This window comes from Heliangelus exortis, chromosome 1 (assembly GCF_036169615.1).
Source record: "Heliangelus exortis chromosome 1, bHelExo1.hap1, whole genome shotgun sequence".
In the NCBI taxonomy this organism is placed as follows: Eukaryota; Metazoa; Chordata; class Aves; order Apodiformes; family Trochilidae; genus Heliangelus; species Heliangelus exortis.
This window is the reverse complement of record NC_092422.1, coordinates 27,586,333-27,612,875: the sequence shown is the minus strand read 5'-3', so window position 1 is coordinate 27,612,875 and position 26,543 is coordinate 27,586,333. Positions and strand designations below refer to the sequence as shown.

Here is a 26,543-nt window from a genome sequence, read left to right as displayed (position 1 = left end):
TCTCTTAAGAATTATTAGTTTAAAAGGCTTATGTCATGTTTTTGAATGGCTCTTACTAATGTGACCCTACAACCATGCTGCTTCATACTGATCAGCCAGTAAATGCACTTACTTCTTTATTTCTACATCAGTTATTTAATCTAAAACACATTTATCCTCATTTCCTTGGGGAAAAATAAACAAATGCCTAAAGCCACAAGAAAACCGAGCAGAAAAACAGTAGATTTCAAGGGCTGGGAAAGCAAAGCTTCTTGCTGAACAGAAAGTGGTTTTAGTCAAAGGGGGACAGAAATTTCAAGAGTTTTAGGCCAACACTTGTGTGCTCCTGAATGCAGCTCCTGCTGATGTCCTCTCCACACAGCAGCCTAATTCCTGCCCTTGGCCAACTTACCTTGGGAACCATCACTGACTCCATCACAGGTTAAAAGACAAAAATAAAATTTAATGCTGACCACTGTGGAGTTGGTTACTGACTTAATTTAAAGTTGAAGTTCACATGTGGCTACAAGCACTGGAGAAGTCTGCCCTGCAGACACAAATATTCTTTTTATGCATTTTTTCTTCCCTCTTTCTTTCCCTCTGTTTTATCACATGGTGGTCCAGCATTTGACTCCATTTACTTACAGACACCACTATAAGTCACTCCTGCAATGCAAAAAGGTCTAAATGAAACTCAGGAGTCATCACCAATTCCACACAGGAGTTTAGGACAAGAATTTAAGTACAGATCCCGTGGGGAGCAGTCAGAAGCAATCAGCACATAATTATTCCAACATGAAGAAATGGCTAAGAAACAATGGCCAAATAAAATAGTCCAATCATAAAAAAGTACACCGTGAAGTAGAAAGAAAGTCAAATATGAAAGAAACAAGAATTCTGAAACAAAACCTGAAAACCCTTCTTTTTTTTTCTTTTTTTTTTTTTTTTTTAAATTAGAAGTGTAAAAGTGTATCAACTGCAATGCCAGCATGTTCCAGGCAATGCTCTTTAACAAAAATCAAATTAAAGCACCCACCCTTTTAGAAGCATGAAAAGGATATGTGGATGGGCACTAATGTATTCCACTGTAGGGCTGCGTGTGCCAATTTGTCTTCTCAAGATGTTGTTAAATATCTGGGAAACGTCCTTTTTGCCCTGTTGAAGAAGCAAAATATATTTTCAGCTAGACAAACACGAACAAATTACCATTTACTGTAATTTCTCTTCATTAGAGCAGAAGTGAAAAGGAAAACAAAACACATCAGTCTCTTTTTTTGGCCTCTCCCCAGTGCCACCACCTCATACTTGATGTCTCCTCAACAGCAGAAAAAAGGTTTTTTTCTCAAGTTGAGTGGCTCTGAAGATTACTTGACTCCTCACCCAAGATGTGAATCCTGCTTATTCTGTCAACCAAATCCCTGACTATATTCAGTAGCAACATTAAAGGACCATAGCAGCAAGCCACTACCCTGAGCCAAACGTTTTGCAGAGCATAATATTGTTCCTACAGCCTCCCAGTACCAGTTGTCAAGTGAGTACCAAGAAGATGGCCCCACAGCCCAGGCTTACAAAGCTACAGCTTTTCCTGATTCAAACACAATCAACACCAAGTGTGATTGCATTTTTGAAAATCAGGGTTAAATTAAAAACTGTGCCCACTTTTTCACCCAGCAGAACGACACAATTGCTACTGACTGACAGGCTTCACCCCCTGTGTGTGGTCTGCTTCAGTCAAAACTAAGATCCTTCATTTTATCTTAATTTCCCCCTATATACACACATCTACACAACTATGTTTTTTCTTCAAATGCTTCCCTGTGAAAACAGCTTTTCAGAAGGCCCTTGCAAACTACTCAAGGTTTGCCAATACATCTTGCATTCGAAGTCCTCTGTCTCCCCCACTGCATCCTCCCCTGGCCACAGGAGACAAACTGGTGTGTGAAATTAATGCTGGGAGAGGCTGCTGCACCAGTGACCAGGAACCAGGGCACTGAGTCAACAGCATGGCACTGTGCACAGGGCAAGCTAATGCAAAAGGTTACCTATAATCTGTACGTGCTCACTGATCTGTCTTGAGAGGGCAGACACTCCTTGGCAGAGAATTTATTGAGCATTGGAAACCAAGGAGCAGATAGCTTTGCACAGAAGGAAATTCCCCAGTTTCACCTCTACAAATAAATCACTGCTGCAAGACAGCAAATATTCTGCTTTCCTCCTTGTTCCAACCCATCTGGCTTGGAGACTCTGGGACTCAGAGAATTAAATGGGAGAATCAAATCAGAGCAGGCCAGTCCATCTGCCTTTGTCTGCAATACTTCTGACCCTTGGACATTCTCTTAATTAGGCTGATTCTTTATAAAGTCATCCTATTCTCCCTTATATTTACAACATTTGTAACTTACGTCTGGAATCCCGTGATCCCCAGTGGCTTCAGCACTTACTCCAAGACAAAAACAACCCAGACAGAAAAGAGCTGTTGAAAGGGCAAGGTGAAAATGGCCAAAAATTAAGTGATCCCTTCTGCTATGCCAAATTTCACATTAGTAACATAATATTAGGTACACTTCAGCATTATATGCAATAGCAGAGAGGAGATATATACAAGGAGATACATTTACATATATATATGTATATAAATAGATGTATATAAAATACATAAAATTATATATACACACATATATATACGTTTTTTTGTATATATATATATCTCATAGAGGAGATACCTATATATCAAATTCTACCCAATTTTGTAGAGACCAGCAACAGTGAAAGCCAAATTAGTTGGTCTCCCTGGGTTTTCCTGGAAGGAATGGAGGCAGGCAGGAGGGAGCCAAGGCAGAGTTCCCTCACCACCAGGCATGTATACAAATTGCAGTAATACTTTTGCATCACTTCTCTCTTGGATCTGCCATTTGATTTGGCTTTATAATGAAATACGTATGGCCACTGAAGCACAAGAAAAGGCAGCATGGACAAAAAGTGACTAGGCAAGAACAAGAAAAAAACCTGCAAAGGAAACCATTCTAGAAATAACAAATTGCATGATAACTGTAACACAATTTGGCTCCTATTTCAAGAAAAACTAAGGAAGAATTTCTTACATCACCAGCCCTGGGCTTGTGGCTACTTACTGCCTCTTCAAGAGGCTTTATTGTTTGAGAACCTTTAGGCTTACATATGCTTAGGGACATAATTTATTTTAATTAACTTAAAATCTATGCACACTTTAATCTATGCACACTTTCTTCAGTTCTTCAAAGTTCAGCAAAACTCCATACTTTAAATTTCAAATACATAGTCTGATCCTGATTCTGGGCTCCTGCCCTAACCTAACTTTAGTGCTTCATAACAACATCAGCAGCAAAATTGTGTCTTGTTTCTCGAGTGGCAGAAGCAATAAACCTGTGTTTTCTACAGAAGTGTGAGGGATGCATGCAGGGACATGAGTCTGCCCTACACTCATGCTCATCCACACCTGCTCTAAGAACTCTGGCAGAGGAAGCACAAATGAGATAGGACTTGAGTCTTCTGCCTTTTTCTTGGTGGGGGCATTAGCTCCAGTCTCACTCTTTCAAACAGCCACCAAGTTTCATGAAGTCTTTGAAAACACATCTTCAAAAGTTCTGTACTCCTGTGCAAAACTGGGATCAAAGTGGGCAGCAGGGGTAGTGAGAAAGATACAGGGAGTCAGGACAAAATGACATAGCCTATATAAACATCATTCCCTTCAGAAATCAGATTTTCAAATTATTTATTATTTTGCTTTCTATGATGAAATAGGGATCAAAGAATTAATTTGCATGTTATAAAGTGGTGAAATTGCTTATTCAATGAAGAAACCTAAATGCCAACTCTGGCCACCAATATAATAAAATGAAAGCAGAAAAGTTGATAAACTGAAAAAAATCCAATGGGAATATGAAGACAAAGGAACACATACTCTTCTTACCCTCTTGTTTTATGATCACTTTAATTTCTACTCATTTTCCAAGAGCATGTATAACAGGTTTTCTAAATGACTGAAATGGTCTTATCATGGAAAAATCTATTTTGCAATAGGAGTTATTAGAACTGTTTGTAATAACAGCATCTCAGCAACAGATTAGGTATGTCATTAAGTGCTTACTTTTGAAGACTGTGGGTTCAATATGTCCATAAAGAATTTTTTGTCTGACAAAAGCAATCCAGACCACTAGGTCACTAAAAATTGCAGTAGTTTCCCTTCTGTTTTGTATTTGCTAACAGTATCTTCTCCTCCTCCTTTTCTTCTTTTTCTTCAAAGCCAGAAAATAAATTGCTTTTAGGGTTTTGGATTGTTTGTTGGGTTGTGGGTTTTCTTTTGTAATTAAGACATTTTAAGACAACAGTAAACTGAGGTGGCAAGAAGAAGACAAATGGAAGGATCTCAGTAAGTTCTAGCATTAAAAAAAAAAGTCTCCTGAACTTAAGACTTGAGGAAGAGTGACAGAACTCCACTAACAAACTTTCTAAAAATAATGCAAAACAAATAAAGCAGTCCCCTGAATCCTGTCCTTACAGGGAGTAGGTGGAAGAGAGTGGGAAAAGAATACACAGATCTCTTATAGTTCCTCTGTTTCACTCATTAACAAAATGGAAAGAAAAGTAACAGCAAAAAAACTTCAGTAAGGGGAGAAAACTTTCACAAGAAAGTAACTTGCCAAAAAGGTGGCTTTGAGAGCACCAGACTCAATGGGAACTGATTTTTAAGTTCAGCAGCCCCCCTGCCCTACACATTGGGTACTGCCCCTCATTCAGACTTGGGTGATGGAGGTTTGGCTCCTGGGAGCTGGGGATTTCTCACTGCTTGGAGATGCTCAGGCACTTGTGTCAATTCACCAGTGCCTGGGAACCACAGAAATCACAGGACTCAACAGCAGCTCCTGGGGACCAATATCCTGGCTGACCACAGGAATACTGTACTGACCTTCCAGTGATAAAAGTTTCTTCCCAGTCCCTGTCAGCCAAAGGTCAATTAAACATGTTTATATTTAAGCTGAATTACTGCAACCTTTTCTACCATAGCTCTTCTCCCTAGTTAAAAGTAAGTTCCATTGTCTTAGTAGCTGTCTACTAAGTTCTTGGCTTTAACAACAAAACTGGCAGGGAATGTAATGGAATAAATAATAGCAGCTACTTTCCTTAGCAAGCAAAAACCAGTCTGGAATACCACAAAATAATTCAGACTTCAGAAAAATACAGCTTACTCACTGGCAACACCAAGACCACAGTGTTGAAAAGGTTTATGGCTGCTGACCTACCTCAAAATCTATCAGCTGCAGGTTGGCAATGAGAGTCACTAGAAGGCCACTGTTGTAAAGCTCTTGTGCCAGCTGAGCCACGATTTCTGTAGGTGGCTCCTTGTCTGTGGTCCCACACAGAATTTCCTTCATTGCTTGCAGAGATTTTGACACTTCCTCCGATGCCTGTTTGCCAGCAGATAAGGGGTTTGTTAAAAAAAAAAAAAAAAAAAAACAGAAAAGAAAAAAAAGTGTTTTAATGTAAAAGGTAATCAGTTCAAAACAAAAATCTTGTAACTGTATCTAGGATGATCATTAACTTGTAAAATGGGACAGTGATTTTATGTAGTCACTGAGGCTGGAGCACCCACACTGCATCCTGCAGATCCCACACAAACACAGTGATATTTCCATTTAAACACAGAGTGCCACCACTCAGACACCACAGGCACAAAATAGGGGCAGGAGTGCAATTACCAACCAGCATCAGCAAGATGCTTCAGGGGTTTGGAGACAGACACTGCCCAGCCCTGCAGAAGGGGCAGCATCTTCAGCACCATTTCCCCTCTCCTCCCCAGCAGAGTCCATCAGCACACGTGGGGTGAGGAGGGCCAAGGGGAGTACTGAATCACCCAGCCTCTGCTGCTGTGCTTCTTCCCCACCAAATGCTTGCTGATGGACTGTCCTGGCTCCTCTGCCAGCTCTACCCAAATAAATCCCTGTACTCCTGCCAGCTTTGCACTGCCACCACATATTTCCCCTCAGCATGGCTCGATGGTTTGAGCCAGCATCTTCTGCAAGGGACTCACCTACTGAGTGCACAGGCACATCAGTCTCAGGCTGGGAAATTAATGAAATAATTTGTTTTAGTAAAGCTCCACAGCTGCCACCAAGCAAACTGAAGTAAGTCTTTCACCTTTTGCTCCCACCTACTTTAGGCTATTTCCATGCAATGTCTCAAGTACATAATGTAGAGGACAAATCAGGAATTACCTTTAAAATATCCTGACCAGAAAGCTTACAACAGGAAAATGAGAGACATGAATAAACAGACAACACCTTGCTGCTCATTGCAGTCAGTGGGTTTAAATCAGATTTGAACTGTAGGGTTCCACTTCCCAAAGAAAAAGTACCAATGGCCACAGCACAGCAGCTCTGGCTCATGCTCCCCTCCCATGTTTGCTCCACTTTGTATAAATAAAGACTCTGTGAAGCAAAAGCTTTATTTTTTCATGTGTGTGCTTTAAATCCCACCTGCTCCAGCCATGGAGGCAATGGCTCTTTCTGGGTCAGGGTATATTTAATACATACCTGACCTGCAGCAAAGGTGGTTGGCAGGGAGTGGGAAGAAAGTAAGGGAGAGGTTTGAAAGCAAAGCTGAGAATGACAGCAAAGTGCCAAGCAAGACAGATAAAGATGCTGGAGATAGGAGAGCATTTCACATCTACCTTGCAAAACATTTATTTGAAATGAGCTTGTTGTTAGCTTAGCAGGGGCAAAAAAAATAATCAAGGCAGCCAAGAGCCATTTTTAAAAGTTAACTGGACATTGATGGATGTTCAAAGACAGATCAATAATTTCAATACATCTCTCACATAAACTGAAAGGAAAAACGTTGTGCTTTGAAATACCATCCCATCTATATGCATAAAATAACCCCTCACTAATCCAGAGAGGCATCTCTCAACCACTGCTGATCTCACAGCTCTTTAATCCTGTTTTAAATCAGAGATTTTATTCACACTGGTGAATAAATATTCTAGAAAAAGCCTAAAAATCCTAAAAGAAACCCAAATAAAAAGCCAATTTCACATTGTTTCTGTTTGGAAGATTCAAGCACTGAATTTGCACAGAATAAAGAAATGTTCTCCTCCAATCTGTACCTACTCTCAGTTTTCTGATAGCTGAAAAAGGTCAGCATGAGCAGCATGTAAATGAATATGACTGTGATAACTTTAACCATAGCAGAAGTCTTGTTGTTCCTTACTGTCTCTCAGCAAAAGAGCCTATTTTTACCTCAAATCTTAGCGGTATGTCACTAGAGATATCCCACAGAGTACAGATGGGATTAACAACAGGGGTGCTATCTCAGAAACCAAAGCTCTGAATCTTCATAAGAGATGTGCAATGTTTTCATTTCAGAGGAAAAACCCATACATTTTTGGCTTTTCACCCATTCTGCTGGGCAGGGTGTGAATATCTCTGGCATCCTGTGGTTAAAAAAAAAAAAAATAATACCTTTCCTTTCAAGTATAAGCATTTCTTTCTGGTATGTAAAAAAATGTCTGCAAGACAGAGATTTAGATTTCATTCCCAAAATGGAGGCGAAAAAGTGCTGCAGGAGAAAAAAAAAACTATGGAACACTGGTACTGATAGACATAATGACTGTAATTCTCTAATCACCTGCCCTCCCATCCACTCATCTTCTCAGATTTTCTACATGTAATTTATATTTCATGTTTAATTTCCCCCCTTTCATATCCTCTTTCATATCCTCTGGATAGTCTGCAGTTTGACATTCAGCCCTCCACCAAAAGCTGTTCCCAGTCAAATCTGAAGACCACTCTTTTGTGCCTACCCCTCATAATCTACCTGGAGGAAAAACATAATCCCAAATCTTAAATTAACAGCCACTTCTAGCCTCCAGTCTATTACAATTTCTGTGCCACTATTTATTTTCCATCAGTGGCAACAGCAACAATAGCAAAGTGCTGCAACTTTCACTTCAGAGGCAACAGAAATCATAGTAAAATTGTAGAGCAAAAGAAAAGGTTCATGAAACACCTAAGCACTTCTAAGCACTTCAGTCATTCACCTAATTCTTGCAATCAAGCACAGTCTTCTTTCCAGAAGAAAGCCAGGCATCCTTCACATCAGGATGGAATTGATGCCATTGTATTTAGAGAAGCTGGTGTGAGCAGAGGGGAAAAAGAGGGAAGAGGAGAGAACCAAACACAGAATCCTAAGCAGAGTTGATTATACATATTGTGTACAAATGTCAGAAGTGGATATGCTCAAATTTGAACAATTAAAGTTGCAGACAGGGACAACAAAGCAAAAGATGAAATGCAAGCTGATGTTAAGCACTCGTTTATGTTGCTGTCACTGCACAGATGTCAGGATCTGGAGCTCCTAAAACAACTTGCAGGTTCCCAGTCTGCAAGCATCTCTGGTCTAGACTCAAAAGGATCCAGTTCCACCACAGAAATGCAGGGTGGGTCTCATGGTAAGACATCTCCAATGGGAGAGAAAGTTGGTTTGCAACAGCTACATAAGGGGAGTGAAGGAGATTCCAACCCATAATAACCTGTGCAGTGAAGGAAGTTTTTCAGTAATGGCCACTTTTTCTCAATTTTGAGCCAAAAGACCAACAAGATCTTTCCAACAAGACTCTTCATCCACAAAGCATAGTTTATAGCGACTGACAACCCACAAGAGGTTTTTGGCTGCATTTTGAAGCATAACATCTTGTGTAAATGTTGAATTCTAACAATCCTTGGATTTCTCTGCTAACCCTGCTGAACTGGTTGATGCACAGTAATCTTGGAGCTTAAGAGGTGACAGCATAGATAAACTTGTGTAACTTCTCTAAGTTACCTTATAAACAGAATCACATCTGCTTCCAAAGTTGGGAGTTTGTCAACATTAACCTGTCCCTCCTACCCTACCAACACCTTCAACAAGAAATGTCATAAGTTAAAGACACTTGGTTTCCAGCTTGTTTCCCTCAGAGATCAAATTCTTGGTTTTCTTGACTTAATGAGATCATAACACAAAGAAGCTTACAAATAAATTATCTCCTGAAATTCTCTAAGAAAACAAAATCTCAAGACTCTTCATTGCCCAATAGACATTTGCAGACCAGCTGATGTTGCAAAGGTCCAGCCCTGATTACAGAACGGGTAACACCACCACAGATACACTGAAACATTTCTGCATTCCAGGGCTGATCTTTCACAGTGCTAATACTGGGCTCTTCAATTAAACTAACTTTGCCAGGTCTAGAAGACAATTTCAGAGTTTTACCTATTTTTTTGACTGATATCTACAGGGAGGCCAAAGAGCATCACCATGTTCTTAAGGTGATAATTTAGCAGTTATTTTTTTCTCTGTATTCCATACTTATACAAGACAATTCAATACAGAGTTTCTTTTATTTTTTTTTTTTAATTAAGGGATTACAAAGAAATCTCCCAAGTCTTTTTTTTTTTCTGTTCTTGGAAAATCTTCCAGAAAGATTTTAGAGAGTCGTATGGAAGGATGTATCAAAGGTCTGCTGGTCATGCAGAAAGCTGAATTTTTGTTTACATAATTACATAAGATGGGACTTTCCATACTCAAAAGCTAAGTAGTTTTATCTACAACACTGCCTGTGTGTGATACAGCAAAATAAACAAAGCAGATGTTCTTCAGAAATCAAAACTTCATACAGACAGGTTTTAAAACCCCCATAGCATACCAAAGAGATACTTTACCAAGAATCCCCAACTTCAGCACCTTAAATTTCTAGCTATTCCAACTGGCCTAACAAAAATGACCTCTACTTACTAACCTTGCCCTTCCCCTCTCCTTAGCTACTGACAGCAATTTCACATTTATCTTAAAAGTGCTGTAACAAGTGCTTGTGATCCAGACTTATTATGCTTGTCAAAGAGAGAGATAAGTGGTCATGTGATGTAGGTCCACTGCATCTTTTTAATTCTTTCCAAGGAAGATTACCAAAAAAAAAAACCAACCCCAAAACAACACAACCAAACATAAAGGGGAAAGTATCAGGCCTTGAACAGCCAACAGTCTGAGCTCCTACATCTGAACTGCAATTATTCAAACCTTCCAGTGGGTTGCCTCTACTTCACCTCCGTTTCACCACAAGGTTAGAGGTTTCACATGTTTGTACATACATTACAGGTCAGAAGGGCTTATTCTTACTTTTATTCATCTGGGGGCTTATAACATTTATGATTAACTATTACACTGATGAAAAATCAGATTCATCTTTTTGACCTTTCCACACTCAGGTACCAAATATACATAAGAAAAATACATGATGCCTGACATCTGCATAGCTACAAAGAAACTTCAATTCTTTATAAGATTATGACAGATAGAATCATACAGCTTATGTTTGTGTACCTATTGTGTTTTGAGGGGGAAAAAAAATGTCTTTCCAAACTGTTGCTCACTTGCACAGCAGCAGAGAGTAGCACACACAGATGCCTGCCAGCATGAAGTTAAATACTCCAATGTGTGATTCACTGAACTGCCAATACTCCATGCTGTGTATTACAACCAAAAGTGCAAAGCTCCTTAATTTGACTCTACCTTGTTAAAAAATATTTTCTGTGATTCAAAACAACCATAAAAGAACAATGCCAACACAAGTCTAAAGACTCTTTTTAAGAGTCATCGTCAGAATCCAAATCCAGCATCATTTCAGATCATCCCAACTGACTTATTTGTGGTACAATTTCATGCTATATAAATATAGAAGAACAAATTTTGGATGTTTTGGATCAGGAGGCATGAACTCTGTCATTTGGCAAAATATTATGGCCTAGTATTCAAGGAAGAAAGCAAAGACAATAGGCCAAGCAGGAACAACAGAGAAATGTCTTTTAAAAAACTGTGTGATTAAATAAAAGAGACAGGTTTGCCTGGACATAAAGTCCTTTCCCACTGTTAATCCTGTACTTAAGACAGAACTAAAGGTTGTAAAGTCCTTAAAAAAAAAAAAAGGCAACCAGAAGAGACAGGTTTTAAACTCTTGGCACCAGCACCTGATAGTATCTGGAGTTTCTCCCATCTCCAGAGTAGTAACAAGCCTTAGCAGAGCAGGGAAGCTGAAACATGAAACGCTCCACAAAATCCCAGGACATGCAGAGCAAGAAGGAAGGGGTGCCAAGCCCTTCTTATCACATTCCCTCAGTTTCAATGTGCAGCAATGAAGTCGAAGGCAATTCTGCAACCAACTCTGGGAGCTGCAGAATCAGATCCATTGGGTATTCACCTTCACAGCAGTCACGCAACCATTCTTCCATGCTAATGCACATCACATCCTCCACATGCACCTCATCTCACCCACCACTCCCCAGCCACTTGATCATCACAGGAGCAAGCAAGGTGAACAGGCTTCACTGGTGCTACGTAGAAAAAAGGAGGGTTTATTGATATAAATATTTCTTCTGGGAATCTTGAAGTCTTTTAACCGTAGCTTTATTTAGAGGCTGCTCTCTGCACCTTTCTGAATAGTGATGAATTTGTTATAGAGATGCAACAGAGGACAGACTACAGTGACCTACAAAGCAGTCTTGTTAAGACATATTTAAGAGGAAGGGGCAGAAGCTAGACACTTCAGGTTATTTTATGTCTAGCTGCATGATTTTTCTGCACACCAACTCAGGGTGCTGCAGCCCGGGGTTCTGCCTGCCAAGAAAACACTCAGCATGGTGCCCTGAACCAGCTCTAACTCACTTGGGTTCAGCTTTCCTGGCAAATCCAAGTCTTGGATCAGCTATGCTAGAAACTGCAAATCTTTCAGCCTGCCCAGGCCTAGTGCAAAGATGAGGCCAAGTTTCAAGTTTGCTATTCTAAATTAAAAGCATGTGAAAAGCTTTTGCTGCAGGGTGTGTTCAGAAAATGTCACCAAACCTGTAGGCACCGCAGATGGCACTGAGTCACAGGTGCTGCACCCCAAGGTGTGTGGTTAGAGAGAGGGTGACATGTTCAAGGACATCCTCCAGCAACACACTGGGTGCCAACTGCACTGCTTTGTGCTGAACACACCACTTGAGGAAGTCAGGATGTCACCCCCTTTTTTTTTTTTTTGTGAGATAAGTCAGCTATCCTTTCAATTAATGTTTTTTTTACACCATCCATCAAAATGAGACATATCAGCAAGAAATGAGGCAGTGTGACCAGAATGTTACATGCTGGCCATTCTTCCTCAGGTTCAACAGAACTGTCCTCTTGATACCACAGTTTCTCCCCTCTTGCTCCCTATTTATCTTCTGGATGCTACAGGAGTCTGTTCCAGAAAGAAGGAAGAGTCTAAACTCCAAAGGCTTTATTTCCTAGGCATCTAAATCTTTCTCCACTTTCCTAGCTCATTGCAGAATGGGTGTTTCTCATAAAATCTAACTACAGTTTGGCTCTACATGACTGAGATTAAGTTTTATGGCACATATAGAATTCTGTAATAAAACTTATTTAATTGATCTTCACCATGTAAAGCCTGGACAGAGTGTAAGCAATTGTACGTGCCACAAAAACACCTTATTTATTTCAGATGTTGGAAGACAGGATGCTTGATAAAAACAGGCTTTAGGCTTCCAGCTCTGTCTTACCCTACTTAATCCCCTAATTGTTACAGTTGATTTGCCAGTCATGCAATACCTTCTTTAGATGTTATTAAAAAAAAAAAAAAAAAGAAGGTATTAGAAAGAGTACTTCAGGGGAAGAGCAGCCACGTGTACTTCTCAGCCCATGTTCTATGGTCTATCAGTCCCATCAGAATGTAGCTGAGAGAAAGGCAACACCTTAAGCACATACAGATCCATGCAAGCAAACAATCAGAAAAACCCCACCCATAAAATAAAAGGCTCAGACACTCAAACTCAGCCTATTTTTTAAGTTTAGAGTTTTTAAAAAAGCATTACGGCAGCACTGCATATATTAATAGATTAAAAAAAGAAAAGACATATGGTGGAACTGGGTCAAAAAATTCAATCCTTATCTAAGAAGACAGATGCCAGCACAGTCAATAGAGTTCAGTCGAAGTCTGAATGGGTCCTATTCTATGACTCACAAAAAGCATCATTAAGAAAGAGCATAAATTTCTGTCTATTATGTGGGTACAAGGAAATGTGTCTCACAAAAGATGTATAATTGCCTTTATACTTCCAAGTGGCTTCTCTGCATCTTATCTATCAAGCTGTGCCCTCTCCCCACTTCTCAATACTCAAAAAGGCTTAACTAATGTGCAGTATGCTACCTGCATACTGCATAGCTTGGTAGGAATCCTCATTTCTGCATTACTTGAAAACATCCCCTTCAAGGCACAGATGGCTTCTAATAAAAGCTGCACAGTCATATTAGAAACATCAAGCCTCTCCTTATCCAACATCATGTTCCCTCAGCTGCCCAGGGTATCTTCACCTTGTACTTATGATTTCTCAACTGGAAAGGAAATGAGGAGGTTTTCCACTAGCCCTGCATTTTATTTAGGCTTTGCCATACTTCTCTGCCAATTCTGACTGTATTAGCAGCTTTCAGCTGTCTCAGCCCACATAACACATTGGCTGTGCTACAATAACAGCTCAATTGTCACAGGATAAATCTTGTTTAAGCATCTGAGGCAAGTCCTAGTTGGAAGCTATTCTGCATGCAAGAAAAATCAGGGATGCTGTGGAGTTGTACCCTGGAAGTCCTGAGGATCTCGGTTTTATGATGAGGCACAGCAATTCTTGCAGCAGAAAAGGAGACAGAAATAAAAAAAAAAAATCAGTAAGCCCAAGTCCCACACTTCTGTATTCACAGGATTGTTATATTTCCCACAGGGTCCAAAATCAGCTCCAGGATATCCAGGGTCTGTGGCTCCTGCAGGAGCCAGACCTCTGGGCCCTTTTGTGACAGTCTGACACATTTAATCTCTCTTTGGAAATCAAATTTGAGGTAAATTTAAATACCTTTCCAGGTTTTGAAGGGCATAGGGTGCAGCATGGTGCCTCAAAAAAAGGGCTGCTTTCTTCACTCTCTGCCTTGCTGCTGAAACAACTTCCTTGTCCCCACTTCCTCCTTTCCCTCGATCACCCACATTTACCCAAGGAACAGCCTCCATCCCACAGTGATAAAGCACAGCTGAAAATACTGAGAACCAACCTCCTGTAAAAGAAGTGTTATCATTACATTTGTGAGCCATTTCCATTCTGCTACACTGGGGGAATTCTCCCATATCTTTTTCTTTGTGAGAAAAACCCACACCAGCTGTTCTGACTTCTATGAACAAATCTACATCGAGTTCTCAGTTTTCTGAGAAGCTTGAATTTCTCCTCCTTTGTCACTGACACCCAAATAAACAAACCAGCTCAAAGCCAAAAATTCTTAAAACCACAACTTGGAGGAGTCATGCTGTAAAGCAAATTGAACACAAACCTGACTCTAGAGTTTCTGCTTTAAATGTCTTCTTTAATCACACTCTGAAGGATGAATTCAGATGGGGAGGGCAGGCTGTTGGTTTATTTAGCTACTTATTTTAAGTTTTAGTTCAGAGTGTAATTCTCTCAGTGCTTTTCAGTTAACTGAAGGCATTTCAGCATGAGACATCAAATACCAGAGGCCTCCCTGAAATTCGTGGCTGATCTTACACAATTAACACATTTTGAACTACTTGCTCTGAACCAAAAAGTTTCAAGAGGATCTCACAAAGGGTGCAAAGGGCTCTGTGCTTGTGCTTACCTTTTGGGTTGGGTTTGTTCAAATATGGGCTCCTGCACCAGGTGGGGGAAGCAGAACATGCACAAACAAACATCAGCTGCGTTAATGTCACTTATCAGCTATTTCAGTTTCCACCAACATTCAGTTTTAACTAAAAATTATCTTGTTAATTACAATCACATACTTCTACTACAGCAATAATATAGAGGGTTGGAGTCACAGAAATACACACACACAAAAGGTTTGATTTTATTCAAGCACAAATTTGTGAGCATTCTGTATGCTGGGCTGTATCTTCTCAACTGGTCACTGGAAGAATGGCAAAAGTAATTGAGGTGTGTGTCACAGAGTTACAGGAGACCAATTAGCACAAACCTAGCACCATACTAAATACCTGTAGTGCAGTTCATTTAGGAAACAGTAGTACCCAGAAGATTGGAAAGGACTGATAGAGTGAGATCTCTTTTATATACACATAAACACATACAGGTTTGCTGTTTTATGGGCACAATGTTAATCACAAATACATTCTGCTCTGTGGGTACCTACACATTAATTAGCAGCCTCATTTGTTATCCTGCTAAACCAATTATTGGTGCAATAGTCTTCAAATATCCTTCCAACTTGTTCTGCTTGATGCATTACTATTTGAAGTAGCAGGAGCTCGTCCCTTATTTCAGCTGAGGCTTCTGGATCTCAGCTTTTTCTGCATGACCCCTAGATCTGTCCTAGTTAAAAAATAGCCCCCTGGTTTCAGCAGAACCATTTAAACACAAAGCTACTTACACGTGCAAGTGCTTGCAGATTTGGGGCAGCAAGGAAACACAGTTTTACTCCTTTCATTCTACTGTTTCACCAGCATAAAAACCTTATTGGTCTTCTACAACATTACCTCATACCTTGTCTGTCTTTTTTTCTTGCTTTTCCAATATGGCCATGTTTTCTTTCAGAACTTTCACAATCTCAGCAGGATTTTTGTGCGATTTACTAAACAAAGGCATGGTTTTTCTTCACCTGGATTTCTTCCTTCAGGAAAGAAGAGGCCTGCCTTAAATCAAATAAGAAACAAAAATAGCTTTTAAGGTTTATAGGAAAATGCAATAAAACACACAACGACATCATGAACAAGAAAATGTTCTGCCTCAGTCACCACATATTGCTTCAGCTAATCAGTGGAGCAGTAAATATTCTCACACACAGTTACTGCAAGTTCCTCCACAAGGTACCATTAGGACATGGAAAGCAACCACTGAGTGCTTGTGCAGGAGCTGCTTCCTAAAGCCCCCAACCTACAGGTCAGTACATCCATGACTATGTCCCAATTTTTTTGGACACTGTGTATCTGGCAGACTCTACTAGATTTCTGATAGGGGTTTCTGCCAAATTTCACCAGCCTCACCAAGAAGCAGAAAACTAAGTGTAGATGACAGGATACCAAAGTGTCCTTTGTTTAGAGCATCAAAAGATAAGATCCCAGCTTCTCTGCAATGGCTCCTTGCTCGTCGTCTGCTTTGCGTTTTCAGCCTAAAACCTTCTTGAGGGGAAGCAATTTAAGCTACACCCTAAGTCTGACAGACTTCAAGAATCTGTGGGTCAGATCTCCCTTGTGTAAAACATTGCCTGAATTAAATAAGGAACAGAGGATCCAGCCCAAATACGGACAAAAATGTTTAATGATATTTAAAAGAAAGTATGCATTTTAACCAAAATGGATTTGTTTGTTTAATTTAAAACATTCCTCCTGTGTATAGAAAGGCAATTACCACATCACTGAACATATACATGGAAGAAAATGAGTAGTTTAGTTTCTGATCATACATAGCATGAAGTTGTGGATTCCCAGGGGTTTTACTGAGGGTCCAATACAAAGATCTATTGAAGTCAATGGGCTGACTACAGATGGGAATCTGATCAGAATATGCTCTGGTTAAGGCAGTACAGCTTTCCAGGGAGAGACCATCACTGTTTTGGACAGCACTCCAGTTTGTACAATAACAAAGAAGAAGTAAAAAACCACCACCACCAACAGAAGAACCACTTTCATCTCTTTCCACAATAAAAGACAACCACCAACCCCCTCCACAAACACATTTGCAAGATTAGTTATGAAAACCTAAATATACACACTTCAAGCTCCTTATTCTTCTTCAGTTTTTGCTATTAAAAAAAAGCTTTACACAAGAGGCTTTAAAATTAAATGACCACAATACACACAGTATAAGGAAGAACAAAACAGAACAGTGTAATGTTTTCCCAGTGGATATAAAGAATCCACTCCTCTCATGCTTTGTTGTTACAAGTGACATGCCACAGAGTCCATCAGGAAGTATGACCCAATTTGTGCCACACATCCATGTGTTACTAATCCTCAAATATTCTATATGATTAATACCCAGATTAGATATACATTCTACTGCAATTATAAATAGCAACCACATGAAACATCCAAGTACAAAGTTCAAGCCATAGAGAAGTACTTAAAAAAATAAAAAAATAAATAACGTCTTATTAAAAACATTTCAATTTTTTTTTTTGCAGTTCATCTTTATAAGAACAGTTTCCATGATAACAAAGAAAATATTTTTAAATGCCATTATTTAACCCAAAAGTTCCTTTATAGTGTCCAGAGCAGCTGAATTCATATATAGCTTCTCATTTGTTGCTAGGTCAGTTTTACAGGAGTATTTTCATGTTCATCGTATGAAAGCTCACCTCTTTTGGATTGACATTTTCAAGCTCTACATGATTCAGTTCAAACTCATTTTTATTTCTGTAGTTTTAGCTACCTAACCTTCACCACTTGGCTGAGCCCTCAGCTGTGGAGTCCTGCTCTTGTGGAGCTCACACCCGTGAGCTTTGGCAGCACCATCTGACCAGCAATTGAGCAGGGTCATGGCTCAAGATTGCAAGCCTGAAGATTGGGTATACTAACAACACACTCATTTGGGCAAATTCAGCTACATTAAAGCACTGGAAAAGACTGGGATGCCAATATTATACAACAGATTTCTTAAAACACTGCTAGCAAGCCTCAGGCACCCCATAATCCTGCATGTGTTGCAACCAGATTAGTAATTCCCAACACACTTTGAGAGGGACCTGATTCTGCATGTTTTTATTAGCCAAGAGGATGTGAAGATGCAAGAGAGAGAATCTGAGAGCAGGAGCTTAAAAGGCATGTTTCATTTCAAAAAACAAGTATTTCCACCCAGGGTGGGTTAGGTTTCTTTATATTGCTGAAGTCTCTACACAAGAACAAGCAAAGGAGGAGATAGTTTTTAAACCATGAACTAGAGGTTCCAGATTTTAAAAAAAAGTCCACATTTCTAAGTGAAATGTTGACTGTAAATTATAAACACAATTTCTTCCCCCCAAAATAACCTACACAGCTGTCTGGAGTGTGGTGTCTGTATTTAGCTAATCATTAATTTTGCCATAAAACTCCAACAGCCAGGCGAGCACTTTTCCACTGTATAGTTCCCATCTCACCACCAAGTCACCACACCACTGCTCAGTGATGAAATATCATTTCTCTTCAATTCATGCCCTACCAGTGTCCTCATCACAACAGCAAAACCACCAATATTAAGGCAGGAAGGGACTCAAGAGTCTGCTTAGCTCCTCCCTCAGCTGAGCAGAGCCAAAACTGTGCTTCACTCCACTTTTCAGTCTTAGATACAAAGCAAGGCACCCGCTGTACACAAGTGGAGGGAGACAGAGAGAAAAAGGGGAATAGCCCCAGATGTGCACTGAAGAATGTTTTAGTATTTACTCTTTTCCAGGACACAGTTTTCAACCCATCAGCATTTGACAAAAGATGATCCATCACTTGAGAAAATACATACCTAGCAGCTGCAGTTTGCTTCTCCACATAGGAATCTCCTAGGGAGCATTTGCTATTCCCAATTACAGGGAGAAGCAAATGGAGGTAAAGTCACTTTGCTGAGAATAGGGCACTGCAGTCCAAAGGGCTTAAGGCTGGCTATTCCATAAGGCACATGGCAAAACAAGGACTCCTCTCCTTCAGCTTTGCTCCTTATGACTGGATTCTCCACCATCAAAGCAAGCACGAGCTCTTGGCTAAAGCTCTTAACACAGCTGAGCATTTCATCCCTGTCCCCCTCCTGTCAACTTTCTGCTCTTTAAGCTTTACTTGGAAAGTCTCCTCTTTGGTAGAAGCACTACTTTGGTTCCAATTCCCTATTCCTGTCATAACTTTTTTTTTGGAGCTCAGTATTTTCCAGGCATCTTGCCCTCTGTCAAGGTTGTTTGAAATTTAAAGTTGAAAAGTTACCATGGGAAGAGAAGTAGGATGAGAGATGGACAGTGTGGCCATGTTTCATTTTCTCAAGAAACCAATCTAAAAATAACTGAAGTGCAAAAATGAATGACAGCTAGAGAAAATGCAACACGGGGCTACCAAAGGTACCTCATACTACAATCCCTTGTGAATGTATTTTTAGACAGAGAAAACACAGAAGAACCCAGGCATCTGACATGGAACTACACTAAACTGAACATAACAGAAAATAAACTAGTTGAAGGAAAATCATCTTGTAAAGGGAAATTGATCATCGGAGAAAATAAGAGCAATTTGGGGATGGGATCTCATTTAGAGAGATATGGGAACTGAGAACCTACCAAAAAAAATGTCGTGACCCAAAACAGGAAGATATTATCAACAAAGAAGAGGACTGCAAAATCATTACCTGAGACACTGGTTGGCCTTGGGGACTGAGATAATAAAAATGGGATAAAAATGAAGAGAAAAAAAAAAATTAGATAATGCTGAATGGGAAAAGAGACAAAGAGCTGCAAGAATTCCCATCCCTGGGAACGTTCAGGGTCAGGTTGGATGGAGCTCTGAGCAACTTTATGGAGTTGAAGATGGCCCTGCTCACTGCAGGGGAGGTTGTACTACATGATCTTTAAAGGCCTCTTCCACTGTAATGATTCTATGAATAGCAGCTTCAAGCTGAGAATTTACCACAAGAAATTACAAAGACTACACTGGTATTTTACAGACAGGAAACAAAGACAAATCCAGTAGAAATACAAAGGCATGATGGAACTTCGTATGGAACACTGTACACAAGCCTGAACTCCAGCAGTCAAGTAAAATCAACAGAGACTAGATTGGGTGCAGAGAAAGACCCCAGGTTAGCCAGATAAACTGGAAGACCAGCAAGTCTAAGAGGTTAAAAGTGGTCATCTTGGCAAGCTTAGGATAAAAATACAGCGAAGCCAAGGCTATCTCAGCTCAAATAACTGTAACTCTCTGTTTATGCAGAAGCAAATGGCTATAAACTGCTGATTAATAAACTTAGGCTGAAAATGTAAAGGTTCCAAACCACTGGAGCTTTGAGATTTTGAAATGACCTACTCTACCCAGCTCACTACAGAGCATCTGTTCATGAATTTTTCACTGGGCTGTGTGACAGCAAGGGACAGGGCTGAATGAGCCTCTTTTCTTTCCTACTTTCTATGAAAACTAAACTAATGGTTATTCAACAGCATATGTTCTTATAACATCAGAAACCCATTGTGGACACTCCTGCACTCCTAACAAGGGATCAGACAACTTGTGAAACATTTAGTTGTGATGATGGTGTTTCACTGATGGTCTTGTGAGAAGCTCATGATACCAAGGAAAGAAACAGCTGTATCTCACTGGACTGTCTCTCCAGGTCACACAGGGAGCACTCCATCAGTGCTGTAGCAGGAACAGTGCCTTCTAAAGCCTGCTGTTGCCATCAGTATGAACAGGACATTTCAGCTGCCAGAGCCAGGGTCTCCAGTGCATTTCATGAGCTGCATGTACTTTTACAAAAATACTTTCAGGGAATGCAATTCAGTGTTTGTTTGGGAGAGAAAAAAAAAATAGCACTGATTTTATTTAAGTGACAGAAACACCAAAAGGCTATTTTAAAGCACTGTTTTTTATATGTTTGTCAGTTTCTGTTCAAATCAGAAAAAAACCAAAACAAAACATATATATCTCTCATATAGATTGAAGCAGCAAGTTGGTACCAGAGGCAGGCAAGGTTTACAAGACATAAGTCTAAGGGTATTCAGCAGCCTGTCAAAGGTAACATAACATCCCTTTGTACTCAGAGCATGCCTTCCCTCAGAGGCCTCCAACTCAGCAAACATTTAACCAAGATGGAAAACACACACCCAAAAAACCCCAGCTATATACTTGCTGTTACCCTGCCCCCTCTGCAAAGGAAGAAGCTGATGCACAGATTAGAAAACTTACCTAAGGACACGTTAAAAAAAATGGCTATGTCTGGAATGAAACCTAGATCATTTGACACCCAAACTTATACTTTATCAGTCTTGAAAATATCTCTTCTGACAGTTCATCTGTTCCTTAAGGGAATGCTCTAAAAAAATAAGTGCAACTCAAGCTTGTTAATACAACTATAAAGTACAGTAAGAGATCCAGCTCTGTTAGTAGGCACTCTCCCCCATATCTTTGCTCTTAATCATATACTTTCTCAAAATATTACAGCACAGCTGAGCTTGTAAGCATGATAAAGGCAAAATGCAAACAATATCACTCTACTCACTGGCCCATCCCACTATGAAGTGACTCAGTTAAGCAGCTCAGTAACAAATGCTTCCTCCTGCCCACGAAGGCAAGAATGGGAAAGAGTATGTGAGTTGATCCATGCCCTTTTCTCAGACATTCCTCCAGACAAGCCATCTGGGCTCCAAATATGAGTGAGCAAAAAAAATCTCCTTCCCTTTAAGCATAGGACATCCATTTTGTTTAGTTACTAACCTTCACTGACTTACCAATCAGAGCCAAGGCATTTCATTAAGTCATATTGGGTGAGAGCTTCTTTAAAGGGAAAAAAAGAAGACAACCATTGACCATTCACTTCAGCTTGCCTAAGACATATATTGGGGCTGAAGCAAGCACACTTGCCTCATAATTTTGACGAATTCAGCCTCTATATAATAGGAGAGATGGGTTATTCCCCCCCCATTTCTCCCTCCTGCCATACTTGGGTAAGTTGTTACAATTACAGAGTCACACACTCAAACCAGGGGATGGAAGCCCCCATGTGTCATGATCACCAGAAGTCCAATCTGTCCTCCCTTATGTAGTCCCCTCACACAGCCCACATTTCATTCAGCAAACAGAAGGAACGAAGGGCTACACAAGCAATTGCTCTGCAAATCCTCAACTAGTTGTTGATTTTGGAAGGTACATTGCAAAATGAGACAAAAGATTAGCAGAAGCGAGGACAGTTTTATTGTCAGGGTGAATGAACACTATCTCTGCTTGGCAACAAAATTATTCCAAAACCTCAAGAATTTACTTGTCAAAAGCCTTGATGTTGGCTACTTGTTGCATTACCTGGAATGAGGGTGGGTATCAGCTGAAACTTCAACTGAACAAGCGAAACTTGCAATACAAATGTCTTTTCTTTTTAATTATTTTAGCAGATGGCAAGCATCCCAAAGGTCAGACAGGGAAAGTACTTAGGCAGCTCTGCCCTAACTCTGTTCACCTCTTCTGAATGAGAATAATAACATCACATCATTGTTCCACATTGTTACAAAACTGAAGGCATTTCTGGTGATGCCCCACTCAAGTGCTGTGGTGCAGTTCTATGGAAGCACTCAAATAAATTAGTAATTCTATATTTGAGAGCTTGAATGCACATTCAATTAAAAAAAAAAAAATCTACATAGTCTCTCAGCAACCATGGAGGATAGGATGAAACACCAAGTAGCTATCTGGTCACTGAGGCAACAGTCTGATAAAGGTTTTATTCCAGAATGGTGCCACCTTGTTCACATCTCTACAGCCTCTGTTGGAGTGGTATTGCTGTTTGCAGAGCCTAATGGTGAGCCAGGTCAGAGAACCAACCCAGGTTAACAAAAAATAGCCTGGCAGGGAAAAAAGGTGACATGGGTTCATAGTCCAGTTCCCCCCCTAGTCTTACAAAGAGCTGTACCAGCACAAGACGAGAAGAAGGGGATGGAAGGAGGACAGAGAAACAGGGCTGCTGAAACAGGTGTCCACCTGCCAAACCCAGAATGAGGCAGTGATGATGAGAAAGGGGGTGTAAATGTGCAGTAATACAAACATCATAAAAGTATCCTGAGTGGGGTACAGGCAACAGACTACACTGGCAGATAAATACCAGAATTAAAGTTAGGAACTCTCCGAGTGTTTGATTTTGCTGCCTAGTGTCATTTTATTGCAGCATGCCCTGTGCTACTACCTCTATTAATATTATAATACAATATTCCTCACTAAACAGCCCTTGCACACAGCAATTCAGATTCTAAACTCATGCAGAAGCAGCATCCTGTGGTACCATACTCACACCAGCATCAACCATCTCTGTAACACAGGCTCACCCACTCATGCTAATGAACCAGCTAGAAGTAGCACATTATTACTTTATGTTGAATAAAACCAGAAAGTTAAAAGAAACCAGTGGCTGTACAGCCACCAAATATTCAGAATCGATGAGTCAAGAATATCTGGGATCCTTATTTGTATTTGTCACCATGAAGGTTTTTCAAAACTAAATAATTAAGTATTCAATTTCATGCCTAACTGTAGTCCATACCAAAACTCCCACAAGCTCAGTCATGCAGAAAGAGATCTCTTAACTAAGGTCTCTGAAGTACACACAGCTTTTAATTTACTTAAGTAAAAGGGAAACAAAGTTAAATTTGCATTTCTAGTAGTAATAATAACTGCAGAAGTAATGGAAACTGGTAATATAATTTAAATAACATAGGCAGCAGCCAAGAGGGAATAGGACTTCCTCTGGACCCAGTAGCAAGTAAAGTGATTTTTGTTCAGTATTACTGAAAGTTACCTCTCTACAGAGCATTCACTTGACAGTATTCTTAGCAAGCCTGCTGCGCTTTAAATTGCTTCAGAACACATAAAAGTAATTTTCTATAGCAGTAATTTCACTTCACTACTAATACTAGCTCAAGGAACAGTCTTTGCTAAGAAAAAAAACCCACCAAAACAATCCCTTCCCTTCAACTCAGTGGAAGTTCTGCCTGATAACAACTTGGTGAATAGCCCATTGCACAGGATTAGCGTTTCAGACTGACAGGATCTATTGGCTACAGCTAATGAGATGGTTAATTTACATACGCCATTTCTTGTGACACTTCACACTCACACACACACAGCTCATCCCCCCTTCATCTCCAGCCTCTTACCGCTGTCTCCTGCAAGTGGCCCTGCTCTCATTCCTCTGCATCCCGAGAGCCAGCCCGCAGCTGCAGGCAGTCAGGGGAGAGGAGCAAGAGAAATGAGATATTGCAGATATTTTATTTTTGGAAACCACACTGTAAATAAAGCCATTTCCAGAGATATTCCATGGACACGGAGCGCTTGGTCGTGGAGCCAGCGCCTTACGTAACAGGAGGAGCATTGTTTAGGGTTGCCTGCTTTAAAAAGCCACTCCTGGTAACACAGTTTACGAAGCTATAAAAAGCTAACAGCGTTAACTATCGAGAACAAGCAGGCAAGCAGCTTATTAAAAAAAAAAAAAAAAAAAAAAAAAAAAAAAAAAAAGGCTAATGATAACCGGAAAAAAAAAAAAAAAAAGTCTGATAAAAATGACTTAACTTTCTGTCACTCAGAGGACATCATCTCAGCTGACACTTACTGTGTGCGGGAAGGTGGGGGTTCCTAGGCAGCCTTGGACATCCTCATGGCCAGGTGATGAAGACAGCTCTGCGCTTCCCCGCAGCCCACGCCGCCGGCAGCCGCCTTCAGTGATCTTCCATCTAATTCCGCCCGACTCCCCTCCCGCCGATTCCCGACACGTGGCAGAGCCAAGGGATCCCCAGACTCAGCCTCCCACTCTTCTTCTGCCCGGCGACCGCCACACAGCCTCTGGAAAAGCGTGAGCAGAAAGGATCGCTTGAAACACGCACAGGCGCTCGCAAGCAGCTGTAAATTTCCACTCCCCGCTCGGACTCCCCGGCCTCTCTCCAGCTCCTCGCCGCTCCTGCCCTGCCTAGCTCCCTGCCTGGGTGTGCATTTTTCCCCCGCTGACCCTCCCCGCTTCCCAAGTCCCTCGCTCGGATTGCTGGCGGGCTCGCACACCCCCTCCGACTCCACGTCAGAGGAACGCGTGGAAAAGCATTGGAAGGCTCCGCCGAGAGGTTTCTCCAGGGTTAAGGGAGGAGATGCGGCGATCTCGCATCACTTCTGTAAGTTTCCATTCCCCCTCCGAAGTCTGCCGGTGCAGGGGAGGAGGCATCGCTGACGGTCCCCGCACCATCACGTGGCAGAGGCTGCTGGAATTAAATTATTCACCTTGCTACCCTGCCGAGAATGCAAATAAGGAAGCCCAGCAGCCGGCTGCTGTTACAAGAGAATATTAAAATCAACGTGCTCACGGCTTGCAGCAGAATCTGCCCAGAGAAGCCGAAGTAAAGCTCCCTCCCGCCTGACGATATATGTTAACATAAATAGGTTTTCACAAAAATACTGTGCGTGTGGAGGGGAGGAAATCTTAAGTATACTCTTAGTAAAATTTTAGTCCCATTGAAAAAACGCATTAGCCTAAAGGATTTCTTCAGAGGCTACTGTGATGGGGAATTAAAACAAACAAGCAAACAAAAAAACCTATAAAATTAATATATTCTGAAACAAGTACTACTATATATTATATACCCTGGTTTGGCAGGGGGCTGGACTAGATGAACTCTAGAGGTCCCTTCCAACCCCTAACATCCTATGCTTCTGTGATTATCAAGAACAAAAATACAGCAAAATGAAATTAAAGGAATTTTTAATGCTTCGCTTTTCTTTCTTGGCAGCTACCGCTTAGCAAACACCTCATATTCCCAAAGGGAATGGGGAATGGCTTTCTCCCCCACACCCTGGCTGTCTAACACGCATTGAGAGTGAGAAAAAGAGGATGCTGTACCAGCCACCACAGGCACTGCAGGATTTAAATCCCATCCTCTCCCTCATCTCTGCCAAACCCCAGCAGGGATGAGAGCCCGTCATATATTTCTGCTGAGCTTACCAGCTCAGGGGGAGATTTCACCTCCCATCCCCTCTTCCTCAGGGCAAAGCCCAGCCAAAGTCCTACATTATTAAAAATAATTCTGTATGCTATGTTTGCTTCGGGAGCTAATCTCAGCCCCCACTGCAATCTGCACTACAGTTGCATCAGATCTTGATGGAGGGGCTCACCTGCAGTAGCTATTCACTGCCCTGCGTTGGGAGGCAACCAAAACTGTGAGAAACCTCATTTCTGAGGAAGACAGGTGAAATAGCCACATTTTAAAGGGCTAACATCCTTTGATAGCAAACCTGGCTCCTAGCAGAGGCAAACATGATTATCCCAGACACTCGCTTTGAGGTGCCAAGGATCAGCAACTTGCCTGGCTCCAGGTGCTCCCAGTGCCTCCAGGGCTCAGAGGCAGAATCAGTCTCTGCTCCTGTTACCTGAGTTTGCACAGGAGGTGCCAAGCAGACCTCAGATCAGCAGGTTTGTGCTCTTGACTTACCTGTGCTCTTGACATAGCTGCACTGCTGTTTGCACTTACCCCTTGCCTAAAAGACCATCAAGAGCCCTCAGTCCCGTGTTCTTGGGCTGCCCTGCACAGCACAGGGAACAGGCACTAGTGCTGCTCCTGCTGTACCCAAAAGGTGTCAAAAAAGTGACACCAAGAGGCAATTTCTTCTTCACACCCATACTGAGATATTTGTCCAGCACACAACTAAAGGCTTCGTGTTAGACATTTGGGCCAGGTTTCCTCTCCAGGTGACCTCCAGAGAAAGCTCAGCAGGGGATGCTGTAGACACCAAGCTTGGAGCAGGATGAGCCACCCTCTGAGGGGACATCTTTCTCCACAAA

The 26,543-nt window shown here is 41.1% G+C and overlaps 1 protein-coding gene across 5 annotated transcripts in view; it reads right to left on the bottom strand.

Moving 5' to 3' along the window:
* The window catches only part of CAB39L (calcium binding protein 39 like), a 45,045-nt gene extending 20,092 nt beyond the window's left edge, over nt 1–24,953 (bottom strand). Inside the window, exons 1-4 of one of the 5 annotated variants that reach the window (XM_071739045.1) lie at nt 24,333–24,953; nt 15,570–15,718; nt 5,259–5,423; nt 1,016–1,134 (exon numbers count right to left, since the gene is read on the bottom strand). In XM_071739045.1, coding sequence (XP_071595146.1) covers nt 1,016–1,134; nt 5,259–5,423; nt 15,570–15,671 — 386 coding nt within the window. In that variant the 5' untranslated portion in view covers nt 15,672–15,718; nt 24,333–24,953. Of the gene's footprint in view, nt 1–1,015; nt 1,135–5,258; nt 5,424–15,562; nt 15,719–18,442; nt 18,507–23,880; nt 24,036–24,332 lie in introns of those variants that run through there. The other 4 variants (XM_071739052.1, XM_071739037.1, XM_071739029.1 and 1 more) reach the window with 4 other exon arrangements.
* Nucleotides 24,954–26,543: the final 1,590 nt, after the last annotated feature.